Source organism: Numenius arquata, chromosome 17 (genome assembly GCF_964106895.1).
Source record: "Numenius arquata chromosome 17, bNumArq3.hap1.1, whole genome shotgun sequence".
Classification (NCBI taxonomy): domain Eukaryota; kingdom Metazoa; phylum Chordata; class Aves; order Charadriiformes; family Scolopacidae; genus Numenius; species Numenius arquata.
In genome coordinates, this window is record NC_133592.1 from 10,021,689 (window position 1) to 10,041,576 (window position 19,888).

The window sequence follows — 19,888 nt, forward strand, 5'->3', positions numbered from 1 at the left end:
CCCAGAGATTCTACAAATCCATTAGCAAAGGCCCATCATTATCATTTCCTTATTTACTGAAGACAGCTTAAAAAAAGCACATCCAAAATAAAACGTAGGGTGCATTGGAGGCAGGGGAAGGGGACAAATCAGGCCCAACCTTACATAACAGATTCATATCCTGATTATTAGACAACAGCTGAGATGGTTTTTCCACCCAATTCCTCCTCCTCCTCCTGTTTTCTTAAGTCCAGAAAAAGCAAATTAATTACCTCCCTACCTGAATTTCTGATCCGAGGAAGGGATGCTAAGGCAGGAGAGCTGCCCTGTGCTGACACACACTGCTCTGGAAATCAATGACTCCTTTTAGCACCAAAGGCAGAAAAGCCCAGCTCCCTGCAGGCTGCTGCCACAGCTGAAGCTTGTCTTGTAATTGGGCACCTAAAATCTCTGTCCCAGTGGATTCTGTGGTGCTCGACAATATGAATCGCAGCTGGTGCAGCACAATCTCTCCTAGCTTCATACTTCCACAGAACTTTGAGAAACCTAATGTCTTTGACAACCTTCTATTTCTGCACTAAACTTGCTAGAGAACAGGTAACAAGTTAAAAAAAAATAATTAGGAATGCATAGTGTGATTCTATAACTCTTATCTGTTAATAAACTCACAGACAAGTAGCAAAAGCTCTGCTATGCAGCCTTCTAGTTCCAAACCAAATATATTTTCAAAAATTCCTCATCTATTTGTAAATGTGTGAATCTAAAACATATGTAAAAATAATGGATTGCACATGCTGCTTGATTAAGGCTTTAAGAGATATCTGTAGTCACATAAGATTGCAAGGGACTTCCCAGGTCACTGCATTTGCCTCCTACTGTCAGAATCACTATATTAAATAATCTCTTACAGAAGACATACACCCCCATCCTAAAAGTAGTTATTCTTTTGTATAGCCCCCCTTAAATCACCTTAGAATTAGGATATTTCTTTTAATTTCCAGCTTAATTCATTAAAGACCCCATCCAGTGGCCACGCAGATGAGATACTTCAGAGTGTGTAAGAGTTTTTTACATCCTCAAGTTTTTCTTTCTCTTCTTTTCAACAACACAGTGATTCAGATGTTGCTGTCCAATAAGTTCCCTGTTTTAAATCTATTTTTTTTTCCTAATGCCATACTTAAAGGCAAATCCAAATACTCCATGGGTAACTTTTCCTGTAACTACTTTCACTTGGTGAATTATACCACTGTTGATTTTAAAACAAGGTCTACAGATTACTTCTTGTGTTACACTGACCATAGCAGAGCCTGTAAGTACATCTTTGGGGGTTAGGGTAATGGGGAACACAACAGAGTTTACAATTAAGTCTAACAAACAAGGGTATGCTAATCTTTTCAGCTCCTTAAATCCAGGAAAATCAAAAGCAAATGTCTCCCTACCATAGCATCACAAAACCCAAACCCAAATACTTGCATCTTAATGCCTGCTGGGATGTTTTCTGCTAACCATCCCTTAGATTTCTTATAATACTCAGTACACACATTCCTCCACAAGCTGGATTGATTTCTTCCACAGTTTAACTTGTTTTTGCCAAAGTCTCTTTTAGTTCAGCGTTGGCCGCCTGCCTAACGAAACAACCTTTCTTTATGCCAAAACTGTCATCTTCAGTTGCACAAGACGCATCTTACAAACATGTATCATGAACCCAGTGTTTAATGCTCTAAGAACTGCTATTTTAAAATGATCTCTAGCAAAACTTAAGCGGATACAGAAGCAGTCAGTACCTAACCTTAGGGGAGAGGGAAATCATTCTCAAGAAAGATTTTTCTTTTCCTTTTGTATTTACATACACTTTTTAAAAAGGAAACCCTAAACTAATTATTAGAACATGAAAGCATATGAATTTAACCACAGAGAGCAGTGAGAAACGTAAGGCTCACTCCGAAGCTGAAGGTGAAAGCTTCATCCTCACTCAGTGTGAAGTCATCATTACATAATGGTCACATGCACCATAAACTTGTCTCTAATTGAAAAGACTGGCCTTTAAGTGTAAGAATCTGATAAAGTTACCACGTATTGCTAATTATTGAAAAAATCCATCTAAATAAACTTCTTGCTCTATTTTTCTGCTGTAATTTCAGTCACAGCTGAAACAAGAATACCTGTGTAAGAAGCTGTTCTTCAGTCAGATTATTGATCCAGCGAGTGTACCGCTCAGTAGACTCCGGTGGCTCTCTTCTGACTTGGCAACCAATAATCTAAAGCAAAACGAGATAAATCGCAGAGTGTAAACTGCTGCACACCCACATGGCAACAAAATCTTAAAACACTCAAACCATGGGAACTCCAAGAATTAAGATTATCTATACAGTCCTTATTAGCCCCCTTCATAATGTAATGTAATGTAATATAATATAATACAATATGTCACAGTTGCTCTGCTCAAACATTAAATAGTTACAGACTTTCAAAGGTCTCTAGAAAACTAACACTGAGAAGTGTCTTTCCAATAGCTTCAGTCTGGGGAATATGTAAACCATTTTGTTTGAAGTGTTCAAAGGGAAGTCATCCAAAGGCACACATGAATACAGAATATAGAATTTCAACCAAAAAGTTTGGCAAATGAAAATCAGAACCTGGATAACACCAGACAATCATACCAACAGTACCATCACCTATAATACTGCACATTACTTAAAATTCATATAAAATAAGGGGGAATAAAATATCTGTATTCTGATTTGTCTCATTCATGGTAGAACAATGTAGACACCCCATTTTGTTTTGTTCACTGAAGTACTATATACCCATTTGAGCAGTATTTTCTGCTCTAATGTTATTCTGTAGCTGTATGGGTTAAATAGGAATTATTCTGAACAGCTGTTGGCATAATAAATAGTTTTCAATATGCATCAAAACCAGAATTTTAGAGGGATTTCATATTATCTGTAACTGCATAGACATATATTAATGCAATTTCATCCAAACACTAAACTGTTTGCTTTGCCAATCTCTGGTTAGACAAGGAGGAAGCCAAGAAGAACCCCAGGAGTGTAGCTGTACACATCCATAAGGACTGTAACTGTATCTGCTGAGCTCAGCAAGTTTAGATCTTACAGGTATCTCTATTTACAGAGCTTGAAACCCCCCACAGATGTAAGTAGTCAGGCTAGAATTCTGCACGTGCAGTCATGAATACTTTTGATGTGGGAACAAAAACACCAGGAAGAGATCTTGCTGGGGGACTGCTGGCAATGGCACATCACAATTTAGAGTACGATTAAGTACAATCAAAATAAAAAACATGAAAAAAAAAAGAGAAATCATGATTTGCTTATCCTGTAAAACAGAGTGTCTCTGAACTATGAAATTTTTTCCTCAATGACAACTATGAATTACTATGGACAACTTCAATCCTTACCCTAACTTCCTCCTGAATCACAGCTAAGTAATACTAACACATTTTCAGAAGGTTAACCCAAAATTCTTTTAAACTGAATATCAATTAGAAGAGCTGACAGATATGTTTTTAAAGGGGACACTCCACAGGCATAAAAACTGCACAGAAGTTGTGTCGGATGCACATATATTCTGTTCTGTGAGGACAATTTTTATTTTAGAATGGAACTATTTATAGGACTCTTTTTAGTATTCGTTAACCAAGTCAGACTCCCTTCTCTTGCATATCCCAGGATTTTATAACTTACAAAGACACTTTACAAATCTATGCACGGAAGTCAGAAAGGAAAAATCACAAAGCACTTTTTTCTTGAAAGGTATTCTGTAAGAATACAAGATGGAAACTTAGTTTCTTTATTCAAATAGTTACAGCCTAAGCTGAAATACAGAATCACAAGGTAAGAGAGAAAAAGGAGAATCTCAAATTTGTTTTTCTGAAAACCTGGTTTTCAATTAGAGACAAGTAGAAAGTGCAGGCACCTCTTTCTATGCGATTTGAAATTTTAATGAGAAGCAGAGGACAGAATTTCATATTTTATATTCATTTCTGACCAGTCTGACCATTTTCATAAAAGTTGTTGATAGCTTAAGCAACCTTAAAAAAAAGGTTGAATCCAGGTGCTCAGCTAAACGACTGTAATTCCCCAAGGTCCATAAAACAATTGGTTCATATCTCAACTCCTTATTTTTCCAGAGAAAACTGAATGGATTTGATCAATTATCTGTACCTACACCCAAGGAGAGGTGAAGGCAGACAGAAAAATTGCTATTACATCAGAACCTGATGGCTCTTTTCTGTATCATACATCACTTTGTGCAATTTCTAGAGTTTGACTTAGATTCTTAGCCAAAATTTCCTCCTCTTTCCATGTGGCCATATAAATAATTCCATTGCACGCTCCAAATTACTTCTCTGAATTTTGGCTTGTAACAATGATTCTGTACTTACTGTACTGGTCTGTCCTACTGGTTTTGTAATACTTAAGATACTTTGAGTCTCTGGGAATTGAAAACACTGTGATTAGGAAAAAAATACTCATCAAATAAACAAATTATTAGGAATTACTGTTATTGCAGTGATGGAAATCCTGAACAGAACAAACACCATAATTTGCGGCAGAATCCTTGGAAGTGTAATTTTCCAAACTCCTTCAGCAAGTGACCTGCCTAACAGTAAGACAGAGTGAGAGGATAACAATCTAGATCCTCATATACAAACACACTAATCAAATAAAAAACTAGTTTCTTAAAAAATATGTATTTTTTGTACACACCAATTTTGTTTTCCACAGCAAAGCCAGTGGAAGATATTAATCTAGAAAAATACATACAGAAACACAGCAGAAAGTAACAGGACTGGCCTCTGACTTCTAAAGAGGCAGATGTTAGAGTAACTCAGTGTTTCAAGAGTCAAATTACATTTTTTTACCCAGTCAAATGAAAACTCAGAATAATCATAGAAGGGCAACCCTTCTGTTGTTGTAACTCGAAGTCCCTTTAGCCTCACACTAAACACCTAAAGGTTCATGGCATTCAGTCTCCATCTGGTTTTACTGGAATTGATGGTGAGGGGTTTGAACGAGAAGCTCTCTCCAGAGCAGTGGATTTCACTGCCATGACTAACCAGGACACAGTTGATGACTCTTGGCCCTTGAATTTTCAAAATAAGAGTCCAAACTGGTCCATTCTGCAATCACTAACAAAGACAGAAGAAAGTGTTATGCTGACCTACTCTAATATCAATGAACACTAGAAAGGAAGAATAGTAGAACTAATGCTGAGAATTAATGTCAGAAAGAAAAGCTGCTTGCTGGAAAAAATGAAGACAATTCAAAATGTAACTTAGAAAAACCACATTTTCTGAGATTCCACATGCTTACTGATGTCCTCATTTCTCTAAATGATTTAATATATAAATGATATCATACCTTCTCCCCTATACCTTTGGCTTTTCTTACTCTTTTCTAGTTTGAGCTCTAGAAGGCAGGCATTATTGATGAATAAAATGGCTTCAGTGGAGTTAATCTAAAGATGAAGTTAAGATTTCACTCTAACTTCTTCTTCCTTACACACTGAATAAGATCATTATCTAGACAATAAAATATCATAATATATACTTAGCAATCCTATACTTGTTTCATATATGGAATTAAACGAAGACAGAGGAAAAGAGGGACTAACAAAAATCAAACTTTACTATGATGTCCCCAATAGTAGTGGCTTTAAGTTTGCTTTTTCTTAAAATTACCTAAACATGCTACCTACAAACACACCAAAAGTATTTATTTCCAGAAGGCCTTCTAATTATTTCTAAAATCTATTCTTTCACAAACTGAATTGCTGTCTTCACTCTTCCTCCTCATCCAAAAAACCAAAACCACAACAACTACCTGACAATTCCTTTCTTTAAAAGCAAAGGAACAAAAATCCATAGTTGATGTTCTCAGTGGTCTTTCGTAAGATTTCCATGGACATACCAAACCCACCAGCTGGGCACAGAAAAGCAAAGATCTCCCTCCTGCAGAAGACGGGATTGTAAAACATCATTTAACCACATTCTTTAATTATAATGATATTACAGCAAAATGCACTTTACAATACAAATGCATGTTATTGGGAACAGCTGCATTTTGATCTTGCAACACAGCAGGAAAATAACTACAAACTCATAACAAAGTTAGCATTTTGTAAGAAGTGAAATGTTCACACTTCCCTCTACCCCAACATACCAGCAAAACGTTTTGCGCAGACTTCCTGCTTTCTTTTTATTTTCACAACCACTCCAGACTGCTTTTAGCATCATCTTAAGAGATATGTTTTACAGACAAACCTTACAATTGTCACTACGCAATCAAATTTATTTCTAGACCCTCAGCCAAAAAAGACTGCACACCTTTCTGCTCCTTAGTGGTACCATTACTCTCCCAACAGGACTCTGACTCACGACTGGGATCCTTGACTTACACGGTTGCAAGGTAAACATCACCAACACAGAGTAACTCCACCTGGGTCATCGGCACAGTCTCTGTAAAGCAGAGCTCACTTAACCGGCCTCTTTCACCCAATCAAAATCAGGATTATTTACAGTACAAACGGCTTCCTCTAGTTCCCCAGTGTAAGGTGTGGCACCAGCAGCCACCACACACCGTTTCCCATTTCCTCCACATCTCACACAGCATTTATATTCACTTCACTGAATATTTCCTTATAGATTTTAAACTGAAGTGAAAGGTATTTCACTGTTGCCTCTTCTATAAGTTTTAAAATACTTTCTGGCCTATTTTACACCCATTCACACTTCCAGAAGGCAAGAAACTCTCCAGGTTAGAAACGCTCTCTTAAATATTTTGAGTATCCATTTCCATGCAAAAATGGAGCTCATCCAAGCTTCAACTTTTTAATCTAATTCAGCAAGTTTATTTTTATATTACAAATGCTAACCATATACTAGCATATACCTGTACCTAGATTAAACTACGTAGTATATACAACAAATGCAATATACTTCATGTTCCAACTGGAAAGTTGCTGTAATGCAGTATTAACATTACTTCCATAGTTATACAATATAACTATGATACAATTTAAACAGCACAAATAATAATATAAAAATAGGACAATGGGGTTCTCCAGGAAACAGATACTCTAAATGGGTCCAGTACACAGGGTTAGCCATGAGGTATGAAATACAAATCTAATGAGCACATTCAACTGCTTGTTGAGCAACACAAAGTTCAGAGTTACCATCATGTTCAGAGGAACCAAGCAGAATTTTTACATACATTACAAAATTGTATTATGAGCACATACAGTCACTGTTCCGTGAGTTACAAAATTGTTCCACTGAAATACGAGAGTATTTCACCCATATATCTGATATGGAGAAAAATTGGCATTCTAAACCCAGCAGCAACACCAGCCATCTGCTTACATGCCAAAACTTGTTCCAACTTTTCACTGGTGTTTGTTTTTAAATGCAATATTCAGGTAGAGATGTTGCTTATTTTCATCATTTTAGGTTTTTATGTTTTCCACATATAAATGGAAAAGGAAGCAGGTGAGAGGAAGCAAAGATTAAATGAGTTGACAGTAATTAAAAACAACACACTTTCTACAGATGTGGCGCTTTTTCTTTTTTTTTAATCACTACAGCTTCCCCTAGTACAGAAAATCTTTCTTATTCAGGAGAAAACCTACGGGTCAGAATGCTCCTGTTGTACTAAAGAGGAAATGAGGATGAAAAATTAATTGGTCTCCCATTTTAACCAATTTTTTCCATCCTAGCTTTATAAAAACAGGAAATTAACAGGCAAAAGCAGAAACTCTCTATAAGGTAGTAGGCACCTAGTGGCTACTATATAAATACATATGATTTCTTCATATAATATATCTTCTTTTAAGGAACTTTGTTTTATGAAGCTTTTTAATTAACCAAACAATAACGATCTTGAACCAATAATGATATTGAAACAGGTATTGGAAAAACATGTATTTTTAGGAAGGAAAAAATCCACAGCTTTCTTGTACTAAATAAATTGCTTCCCTCAAATGAAATACAATTTTCAAAGGTTAAGTACAAAACTTTCTACACACTGAGAAAAAGTACGCAGTGTTGAGTTTCATGTTAGAAATATGACTGAATGATGTAAGCCTCCTTGAAGAGAATGTAATTAGCTACTTAGTGAAGCTTTAATTAGAAGTATCATGTTGTCTGATCCTAGATAATGTTCTGTGAGAAGAAAGACTATTCAAATAACAAGCAACACAGGAAGGATTCTCTCTACTGCAGAAGGCCTTTTCCCCAACATGCCTGTCCGTGAGTGCCCACAGAGGGAAACTTCCTAAACTAAAAAAGCCAACAGGAGACATCTACCTCATCCTGAATGTTTAAGAAAAGTTTTTTGTTAATCATGCCTACATCTTGATGTATAAAGGAAAGGTAGATGGCACCTGTCCTGTCTCCAAACTCTACTTATTTTTGTCGTATTCATTTCCACATACACTCACCCTCAATCAATGTGACACTGCAAAGATATCTCGAAATTCAAAAAGAAAACTTGACAGGAGAGTGAAAATTTTCTCTCTGTCTTCCCTTTGTATTGATTTCTTTGGTTTTCATCCATGTAATATTTTAAATGTTATTTGGTTGTAAACACTTCTATGAAAGCTTTCTTTTTCTTCCTGGGTACACACAGCTGCCCCCTTTATTTATATATATATTTGTCTGAAACCTCAGCAGAGCTTTAGGTATTGGTGCAGCACCTCTAACACAGGCTGTTACAAGTATGGATCAGCAGCATCCCTAGAAAGTTTGATTGGAAGCGTCAAATAGAAATCTACCATGAAAAGAGCAATTGATTGTGACAGTTCAGGATTTCCTTTCAAGCGGGCTTAGGGAATAGTGCTTGTAGCATAATTTTCAATTGCACAGCTGTGATTCAGCATCAGCTCATCCGATCACCCACTTCTCACAGGAAACAGGATTAACAACTTCTCACAAGTCTTTATTTGTAATATACTCAGAATAGCTAAAACTTTATTATGTTTATTAGCATGATTGTAAAAACTAAGATTTAACCATTAAACTATCTAAGTATTGGATAAGATTTTCAGCCAGTGGTAACAAGCATCATTTCACTCATTTTTACTAAATGTGAACAGGTGACTACACTTATATTATTAATTTGTTCCTTCAGCCAACTAAGGAAAAGTTAAACAATTTTTGGAATGATGTATTAAAATCCATTTCAATTGCAGAATACTGGAGCAGGGAAGCAAGATCATCTTGAAGAAATTTGTCAGCTCTGTTTTCAGTTCTGCTTCTTACTGTTCTTACTTAGAGGAAGTAATTAAAGCTCTATATAGCTAAATCCGTATTTTGTAAAAATATATTGGGATATATATGGGTTATTATTGGATGGTCTTCCTTTAAATTGTGATGATGCTATAGAAGAACCTGTCTATAAAATGCTAACCATTAAGAAAATAAAATTATGCCAATAACAATAATAGTAATTATTCTTGTTTAGGCTTGATCTAAGTTGCCATTTAAGCAAATTCTACAATTTATTTCATTAAAAGTAAGACTAGCTACCAGAATTCACAGTTTCTTTAAAACTCAAGAAAATTCGTGTTTGGATAATGTGACAAAAATACAGGGTAGTTAGTCAAAGAAACCATGTTACCTGAAAGATGAAGAGATATTTACAAAATTTAGCTGTCTAATGAGTACACATTACATTGAGTTCCCAGACAAGTACACAGTCATCACAATAACTAAAACATCTGCTTTAATCAATAAGAAATTTACATGCCACAGCAACAGTGAAATAGGCTAGATAGTTATACCAACCATCAGCATTTTGCATTTTGACCTTACTGAAAACAAGAATCAAAATTTATGTTGTTAAAAATACTAAAAGAATTTATTTAAATTATATTGTGTTTTTCTAGAGGCCCAGGCCCTTTTATTTTTTAATGAAAGAGGAAGATGAAATGATTGAAGATACCAGTGGCTGTAAGAAGGATCTTGTGACCATCATTTACTGTAATCAAAAATACATGGAAGGAATTTTTTAATGTGGTTAAAAATCTTTCCAACATTATATATTTGGCTAAGAAAGCAGTAAAATGTATTTTCTCTCCCTCTCATTTCCAACAGAGGAAACAGCGTTCTTCAAAACACACGACACCTGTGAGGTGATTTGCATTAGGTGTAAGGATATAAAACACACTCTAGTGTTCTAAAGCATTTTTTAAAAATTATAAAATATGTCGACAGTGCTGAATCCCCAGAGAATCCTATAGCTCAGGTGAATACCCATTTCCACAGATGGGTCTTATCTTGTAGCAATCCATTTTTAAGAACACCCGTTAAATCTTCTCCTTGGCATTGGTTCAAGTCCAAAGTCCACAATAGGATGCTACATGTCTATATATAAAAAAAGAGTAATTAAAACCCAAGGAAGTCTGAATTTTCTTTAGTGAATTTATATGAAAATCAAGAAGCCAAGGTGGTGTAATCAGAATGAGCACAGCTGAGCATTACACCCCACGTACACTGAAAAAGGATGCTGTCATCCATATGAAATCACGGAGTAGGAATTAGAAAAACTTCAAGTAAGTATCACTGAAGAGAAACTACAGCAAGTCTGTAGACACTACAGCACATTAAATGAAGTTCAGAAGTCCCTTTTGAAGGTAAATGAGTAAGATCCAATATTTTGATAGCTGGTTTAGGTAGGAAAAAGTCCCAGGCCTCAGAAGCCCTCATTCAAAATCTACCGTCCTGGGATAAACCAACATCCTGGCTCAAAGTTTATAAATATGTTAGTGCACAGGAAATCCAAATTTCATGCAAATTAAGTAAACTCTTTGGATCGTGTCAAGATGCTTATACAACAAGTCCTTTGCATAAGGCTTAAGAACAGTCAAAAAGAGCAATATGTTTGCATAATTTCTATTTTAAAACAAATTTCTGTTGTGTCTGTAGCTCCACAAAGTATGACTGGGTTAATAATAGTTGTCACCACAGCAAAATACCGAAACACAAGGAGGAGGGGATCTTGATTTTCAAATGTTTCATGCGTCAAGACATAATTTTAAAAATTAATTATGCTGAAAGTCTATATTACAGTCAGACATTCATGAATATCAAACTCTAGTAATAACAATCGTTTGATGGGGTTATTGGCATGTGGAGGCCATATTAAACACAAATTTAATTACAAAGTGGTGTAAGTTGAGATGTTTCTCATTTGGGGTATTTGATTAAACTTAGAACAGCCTTCAACTGACATTGTGACGTTGAAAACGCACTGTGGTTTTTCAGAAATACCAAATTAAAAAGAATCTTTAAGGAAGCTGCCTAATAAAAAGCAAAGACACAGCTGAATTCCAGCAGATCTGGGTAATATACATGGAAAGGCTCAATTGGTGAAAACCATCGTAAGAATAATACTCTCATTGTCAAACAAAGAATTTTCATATTCTTCAGTGAAGAAAAAGAAAAGGAATCATATTTTCTCCTCTTAAATATACTCCACTGTCACTGCTTCAGAACAAAACCTTCTCACAAGCGCTGCTCTAGTTTCTACCCTCCATACTAAAAGAACATTATTGAATTATCAGGAATTTTTAAAAACCTCTAATGACTATTTCCTGAAGTCATAAATATATGTATTTTTGTAAGTGTCTATACTGGATAGCCTTAATTTAGAGTTCCCATGGAGAAAAATGTTAAAGACTTGCAGTTTGTTTACAGTGTGCAGTATATGGGAACTAATCATAAAGTAGAGAAGTTTTAATAACAAGAATAGCTAGACTAGTTCATGAAAATACTTCTCTGGACATTTTTTTCTCCTCCATGAAAAATAAACTGATTTTGGACAATCAACAGTTGTAGGTCATCTCCTCAGGGAAATAATCTCATTTCCCCCTCTGTCCATACCAAAGATGGACCAGAGCCTCCTCAGATCTAGTGAGGATCTGCTCCATTTAGTGGCGCAAATTCCCATTAACAGGGTTAAGCAAACATGCCACTATCCAATTAATTTCTCTTTAATAGCTGTTATATGAATTAATGCTTATATTAAAGCTAAACTCTATAGGCACTGCTTGCTAGGACATGTCTGGGCAAAACACACGGATGTGTCTCAAACATGCTGAGCAAGGGAGACAGAAGGAGAGCTGATGCAAATTAACTAAGGCAAAACAAAGATTACTTAAGTTCTACATGATGAGCATTTTAATCAAGTTCATGTCCAAAACAAAAGCATTTCTTGCTAAGCTATATGTAACAACTGGAAGACAGAACAATAAAAAGGAGATTGGTAAAACCTGGGCTTCAGCAGCAGACACAGAATGAGAGACCACCAACAACCATTAACTTGTTGCACAAAGGAAGAACAGAATTTAAATGAAGAGGCTTTTCTATCACACTGAACAGAGCGCTAATATTTCAACATTATGTAGTTACATCTAATGACAGTTTAGCAAAGCTTCACATATGCTTATTATCTTTTCACACCTGCAAAATTACATACAAGATACTACTTACCTATTTTTGCAGTCCAGACTAAAACACTGTCTAATTTAAGTAGAGAAAAGGTAATAAAATCCCTCAGGAATAAAGGCTCAGACTACAGAATTTCCTTAAAACAGTAGATGAGGAATGGCCAAGCCACTCTGGAGTCAAACGTGCATCTTCTCACTCCTAAATGAAGTCCTTGTTCATTGCATCACACTACTTCAATTGAACAAGACTGATCATAGAATAGTTTGGGTAGGAAGGGACCTTCGAAGGCCATCTAGTCCCACCCCCTGCCATGAGCAGAGACATCTTCAACTAGATTAGGTTGCTCACAAGCTATCTCAATTTTGCAAACTCTAGCCATACAAGCAAAGTTACCTTGTTCACTAGATAGAATAAATCCACGTCTAAGTGCAATGTAATTACCAGACTGCATAGTAACAACATTGACTCCCAACAGAAAGTACACAGAGGAAGCACAGCGTGTAGTCTGAAATGTTATCTGTTACTTTCAGGACTACTCTAACATTAGAGTAATAAGAAGATACAGCAAACAAAAGGCTTTAAGATCTTTCAGAGGTGATCAAACTCTGTTGGTATGTGGTATGTAAAATCACTACACACTGAGGACTGCCAATATTCCCAAATTGCTACTGTTCACTGCCAATGTATAAGGTGGCCTCCCTCTTTATTTTTGTTCCCATTTTTGTTTTTTATCCATGCTCCCTTTCATCAGGAAGCAGCCTGACCTGGCACAAGACAGATAAAACAATCTTCTGCCTTTATTCCAGGGTTGTGATAATACGCAGGAACAAAAAACCCCATGTTAATGTGATATATTATGGCACAGCTGCTCAGCAAAAGGCTACACTGAAAAGCTTCTGTTGTACAAGCCAGTGTTCTAGTGGGTGATGCTGCACTGGAATTCTGTCACAAGAGTTTCTACACATGCAGTTGCACACCTGGGATGAGATGGAAACAGTTCTCTGGATGTTTTTTCCACTAGTTGAGTACACAATGTCTTAACTACTCAATGAAATAAATCACTTGGAACACGCTATTTACAGGCAGTGCTCTTATTGTACACAAAACAATCGGTGCGCACTCTGACTTGAAGAGCTGCTCTGATAAGCAAAACAGTACATGGAAACTGGTCCAGACTACCTAGAATTACCTCCCTCCTTTCAACGACAAGAGCTAGAGCTAAAATATGGAACTCACTGACAGATGATATAAAAATGTTTATTAATCTTTTTGCACTCAGAACAAAACAAAGCTCAATGTTTGTTAAGCCCTTCTCACAACACTGCTCTCATGGATTAACTTATACAAAACCCCTGCCTCTTGCCAATATAAAAATAGTTGAAACATTGTCATTCTTTAGGTAATTTGAAAAAGAATCAGGTCTCATCACGACAGCCATATAAACACTCCAAATGCTGCTCTTAAAAGTTTTTTTCCACATTAATATCTACTTCACATAAAACTAAAACTATTCATTTTAATTATACCTGTAAAGAGAGGATTTATTGCATACTCTTTCTGTTGCTACTAAGAAAAGCAATTTTCAGATACTGATTTAACTAAATAAGGTGGAAGCTAAAAGTACTGACACAATAAAGAATCAATGGAATCTGATCATTTTAGTCACAAAAAAGAGAAAGTGAAATGGTTCAAACTAGTGCTCCATAAGCAATGGGTAAGGAAAATGAGGGAGGAAGAAAAAACCCCAGTCCTCCTAAGATGCAATAAAAATGTGTAACAGGTCTAGGCAAGTGGAATGGCACAGGGTACAGTAATTATACCAAAACCTTATCTATTAGACTATAACTTTTAAAATCAATGTATGTGTCCAGACCAAAAGAAAAGGGAAAAAAAAATATTTAATTTTGAAATTTTCTAAATTTAATTTGTGAGCTTCAGTGGGGTTGGTGGAGGGGGATACAACGCTTTGGCCTAGAGTTGTGCCTTAAAGAAAGAATCAAGCTCAGCCACCTCATTCATTTGTTCATTTCTCCAATTCATTTGCTGATTGCACAACATCTGTTTACAGCTTTCCCAGAGGCCGCTGAACAGGTCTGTGAACCTGCAGTGCCACGGTATTGTTCAAGTTCACTCAATCCAATCAACTACCTTAGAGCCACATTAACCATCAAAGATATGCAGAATTTAGTCAGTTGGTTAACACATTCAGATAATGCAATAGGTTAAAACAGCCTTAGGCATTGCGGCTCCTGATCTAAATCCAAACTAAAGAATACGCCAAAAAATTGCTTTAGAGATGCAAAACAGTGAGAATTTCTCATTGAAGAAACGCAAATAGTTATAACTCAATGTTCTCTCACGTGCCCAGGTATTCTCCATGTTTGAAAAAGAGGCTGGTGATTTTACAACAAAAAGAAAGGTGTTCATTCTGACACTGGTACAGATTCTCCTCTTATTCAATCAGTGAAAACAAAAGGAAATAACATTATTTCTTTTGCCCACATTTTGATTGCAGCTGTCGGGAAGACACAGGACACAGTGAGGAAGAGCCCAGCTATTTTCTAAGCACTTCTTCAGAAAGAAAGAGAAATAAAAATTGGAAGCCACATGCTGTTCATGTGCACAGCCATATTGTGGGGGCACACATATACTCAAATTAAACAATGGTAAGAGGAAGAATAAAGTAACACCACACCCAGCAGACAAAATGGTGTCCAAAACCATTCAGTATGGCTCTAAGACAGATGAGAAGGTCAGAGGGTTTTGAGTACGAACAGTAGCACATGTCATTTTAGCACCCTTCTCTTCTCCTTCCAATATCTGGAATCCTTAGGAAAAACTGGAAGAGGGTATTTCAAGTGCTGCACCATTCTTGAAAGCCTCCACAATGGCACAGCGGCTTGGCAAAGTGTGGCCAGGTACCAGCGTGTCTCAGGGATGAAGCACTTTCCAGAGAAGCTCTCCAACACTACTCAAGCTCTCCAAGAGCATACTCAAACCACTTCCAGCGATTTCATCTTGGCATGCCCACAGCAGGTCCTGATGCAAGTACCCTGCAACAAGGCAACCTGGGAGGAGGTATTGTTAACAATCTCATCTGTGCTTGAAACAAAAAGCTTTGGGACTTCTTAAAGGGTACCACTCTGCTCAAACGAAATAACAGGATAAATGTGGGACACCGGTGTAAAAGACTGCACTTGGTGCATGTGGGTGGTTTGGGAAACAATGTTGAAACTGCGCATTTCCTGGGCTACTCCAAACTCAGAAGCCTTGTTCAATAGAACACTAGTACATACACAAAGGTGTTCTTCTGGAAGAGATCCGTAAGTATCACTAAAATAAGATAGGAAAGTCTGATTTTTTCAGAATTAAGAGAAATGTGATCTTGAATCTTCCCACTCATTAGCTGCCAAGGAAGCATACATGATTTGTGGTTGGTAAATATGCAACACCTGGCTTATTCTGAGATCAATGCTGCTTCTAAGGATAAACAAAAAAACTAAAGTGAGAAACTTTAGTAACACTTGTTCACTCTAAATGTTACTCATGAACAGTTCCATCCTACAAGACTTTTTTTAAAAGTCTTCAAGATAACAATAGCTTAAGAAAGGAGAGATGAATTTGCTCTTGCCCTAAGCATGATTGAGTAGTTTACAATACAGGAAAGAAAGCCAAGGGCTGCTGCAGTGTTACCCCAGTCATATCCCAGTACCTGAAACCTGGAGGCAAGCCTCTTGATTTTTCAGAAATAGAGACACCAGTTTGTCTGAAGAACAACTGGTTGGAGAGCCATTCCAAAGGCATCTGATCTCATTCCACATGTTTAGCAACCAGGCTAACATGAGAGAGGAAGAACCTCAGGGATTAGTTAGGATCTGGGAGAAGATTTCTCTTGGTGGAGAAAGTTGGAGACTTTTCTTACCTGTAATTCTATAGTAGTAACAACATTAAACTGAAGCCTGCAATATTAGAGCCCACTGGAAATTCTGGCCCAGTAACAACCAGCAAAACTAGGATTAGGAACAAAATTTCTGAGACTACATGAAGTAAAAAAATCCAGGTCAGAAGAAGTTGCAAAACAGTGGAAAGTCCAAGTCTGCAAATTAGAATTTCAGGAACAAACCAAAAAAGCTCACTGCTTCACAGGCATTTCTCTAGCTTCTGCTTTTTTGGTTTTTTATTATTCTCCACCTACTCTGGCTTACCATACTGACTGAAGCGAGGGTCAGAACTTCAAATCACAGAACAGAACTTTATTCAAACATGCCAAACTGTCTTCCAAGGCCAGCAAATTGAATGGCATTATTATCCTGAGGAGAGTAGAGAGATCATTCTTTTAAGAACAACAGTCCACCCTGACATTAGTCAGTAGCTTGTGGCCAGACAGTCAACTTTTCTTTTCTCAGAGTAACTCAAGTTGTGTCAGAACTTTTGGGGAGCTCTGGACCAAACTGATATATTTGCTCATCAGGGACAGGTGTTCCCGTTTCTCCTTTCAGGCTTTTAAATTAAGAGTTCTGTAAAATACAACATTAAGCCAGAAAGTATACTTCACTTAGGCATTATAAACATTTCTATAACTGTAAAATGGAAAAACATGTTCCATTCAATTCAAACACAGATTCATTTTTGCCTTCGTAGGGCTCAAGAACAAAGGAGGAAAATCCTTACACCTAAAAGGCATCACAAGGCAAGAAATAATAGAAAGTAAAAACCAGTAGAAGTTGAAAGAATAGAAAAAAAAAAAAAAAAAAAAGAAGTGCAAGGTCATTGCCCAAAAAGCTGCAAGAAAAACCTCCAATTCAGTAGAAAGTTGAGAGAAAATGATGGCATGAGACAGGCTCGAGCCAGAGGTAGTATCTCTGTGTCAGATGAGGAGCACACACACGTCTACCATTTTTCTTAAGGTTTAAAATCTCCGTCCTTTCTCTCCATTCATTTCTGAGAATTTTTACACTTCCCTAAATTGAAAACTTTAGGTACTAGTATGTCAGATAACTGAAAGGTGGAAACCCTTATTTCTCACACTGAATCACACTGACTTTGGCTGGTTTTATTTAGCGAAGCGCAGAGCTCAAGTTAAGCTTTGCAAAGAGGCCACACTAAAACAGGACCACAAGTTTAGATTAGTTTAGAGCATGGGAAGAATAAGTTTGTGTTGCTTAGAATATATCATGAACAAATGCCCTTCAGTCTACCCAGGCACTCATTATTACCTATTTGATTGTCATTTAATAGTTCATACTGAATGTTGTTAGGCACTAAAGTCTAATAGACTATAAACAAAACAGTTGAAGTGTTTTCTAAATAGACTACAAACTGTTTAGTTGAAATTAGTCTAATTAAAAAAAAAGTCTTAATATATGGATATAGAAGTCATATAAGCAAGAAATATAATAGCTCTTAGCACCAGTTTCCATAAAACAAGATTACTGGATCAACTTGCCTCTCCGGTTTTTTGGCATTTTACTACAGAATTACATTAACTGATTGCTATCACAACAAAACCAACTTTCAATGTACCATTTTATTATGTTCACAATGTGAATTAGATTAAGTGCTACTCAGGTACTATTAAAGCTATAATTTGATAAATTACATTGTAGGGATTATCAGATTTCATAAGAGACCTACTACAGGTGGTGCGATGAGCAGGTACATACCCCACCACGAAACAGCAGGTTGTCTGGCAGCCGTTCCGCAGCTGAAACAACAGCAATAATCTCTACTTTGAAGCAAGTGTGTTTCAGAGGAAAAGTTCAAACAGTGTTTAATTCCCAGAGAGTGATAATCCTAAAACTGCCTGTTTCGTTCTGAGACCTGCGGGAAATACCTTCTTGACAGATCAAGTCAATTGACCTTTCCTTTCCAGAAACCTCTTGCACAATGAAATACATCTCACAAGAGAAAATGTTGGCAATGTGAAAAGAATAAGCCTATTTTTGCCAAATGTTGCTGATAGGAAAATACACTCAGTTTTCAAGTTTATAAAGGAGTACATATGTCAATAACATTGACAAATAAAATAATTGCCATAACAAATTGTTTGTATTTATTATCTTCAAGCAAGTAGAACATATATACAAAACTCTCTCTAAAGGATAGTGGCCCTAATCACAGAAATTTATTTAAAATCAAAAATCATATAGATCATAAAACCACTATCTCGCAGAACGTTTTTGAGAATTTATTTCACAAGATTAAAGAATGTCAGTCTAATAATGTTGTCTTTTGCAGGCAGACATAGGGACAAACATCAATTTAACTGTAGCCAGTTTATTAATGATAACAACCTATACATTCCTTACCGTTTACAGTTTCTTAAATAATAAAAACAGATGAACCATACCTGTAGCAAATCCTTTGCAGCTTTTCACATTACTTAGGCTACATAAAAAAGGCATTCTCCTTTAGATTACATACATTAGTGAAACCTGTATACTTATTTGAAAATGAGTATCACTGTCATAATAACATTTGGTTTACTGAACAGAGAAAATAAACGGAAGAAAAGAAGTTCAGTCAAAGCTACTATTCAGTGCAAGGATTAAAAATGAAAGAAAAGAATACACTGGTTATTGCTTTGCCTCCACCAGCCCTACTGTGAAATTTTCATATCCTTTTAAAGATGTATCCGGGACTCTGTAAAAGAAAAACACACAAATACACACAAGAAAAAAGTACTCACACTGTTTGGGTGTTGAATGGCAGCTTCGTGCTGCAGTCTAACCCGCTGGGGCATCATCACATCATCCTGGAATAAATAGCACTCTGTTACTGAACATAAAAAGGGTCACAGTACAGTACCCAGACACACATTAGAATATGCTGCTAAATTAACATCATTTTACTGGCTTGGAGTCAGAAAAACAAATATTAAGAGACTTTACGCTTTCAGTGGATTAAGCTCAATCCTGTTCAAATCGGAAGTGATCAAAACTACTATGTGACAACAATGTTGTGATCTCAACATATATCTTATGGGCGCCCACACATTTTATATTTCTAAACAAATTCATCAACTCATTAACAACTCTAATAGCAGTACTGGCAGTACACGCGTACAAGGAACTAACCCTGATTAAAAGCCTGAGATTTGAGATGTTCTAGCACTATGATGAAATGGTCTTTGTAGTCTGGCTGTGCCTTGTCTCATTGATAAGGAAAAGCCTTCTGTCTCTAGATCTATCAGTATGTCAGATTTTATGAGCACAAAAATTAGTATTTGTGAAATGATAAAATTCTAAGGGAAAAAAAAGGAAAAAAAGAGAAAAAACCCACACATAAAATACATCGGCATTGACACTGGCTTTAAAAAACACCACCTAGATTTAAATCTGATGTTAATATTTCTTTCACCTGTAGCATAAATGTCTATTTTGTTTACATACAAAAAGACAGGTTGCCTTGTAAAGAGTCAGTAATCTTGCTATC

At 36.3% G+C, this 19,888-nt stretch overlaps 1 protein-coding gene across 1 annotated transcript in view; it reads right to left on the reverse strand.

Annotated features, from left to right (window-relative positions):
• Positions 1-19,888, reverse strand: part of B3GNTL1 (UDP-GlcNAc:betaGal beta-1,3-N-acetylglucosaminyltransferase like 1) — a 120,907-nt gene that overhangs the window by 81,920 nt on the left and 19,099 nt on the right. The window contains exons 5-6 of the mRNA XM_074159955.1: positions 19,143-19,208; positions 2,142-2,237 (exon numbers count right to left, since the gene is read on the reverse strand). Coding sequence (XP_074016056.1) covers positions 2,142-2,237; positions 19,143-19,208 — 162 coding nt within the window. The remainder of the gene's footprint in view (positions 1-2,141; positions 2,238-19,142; positions 19,209-19,888) is intronic.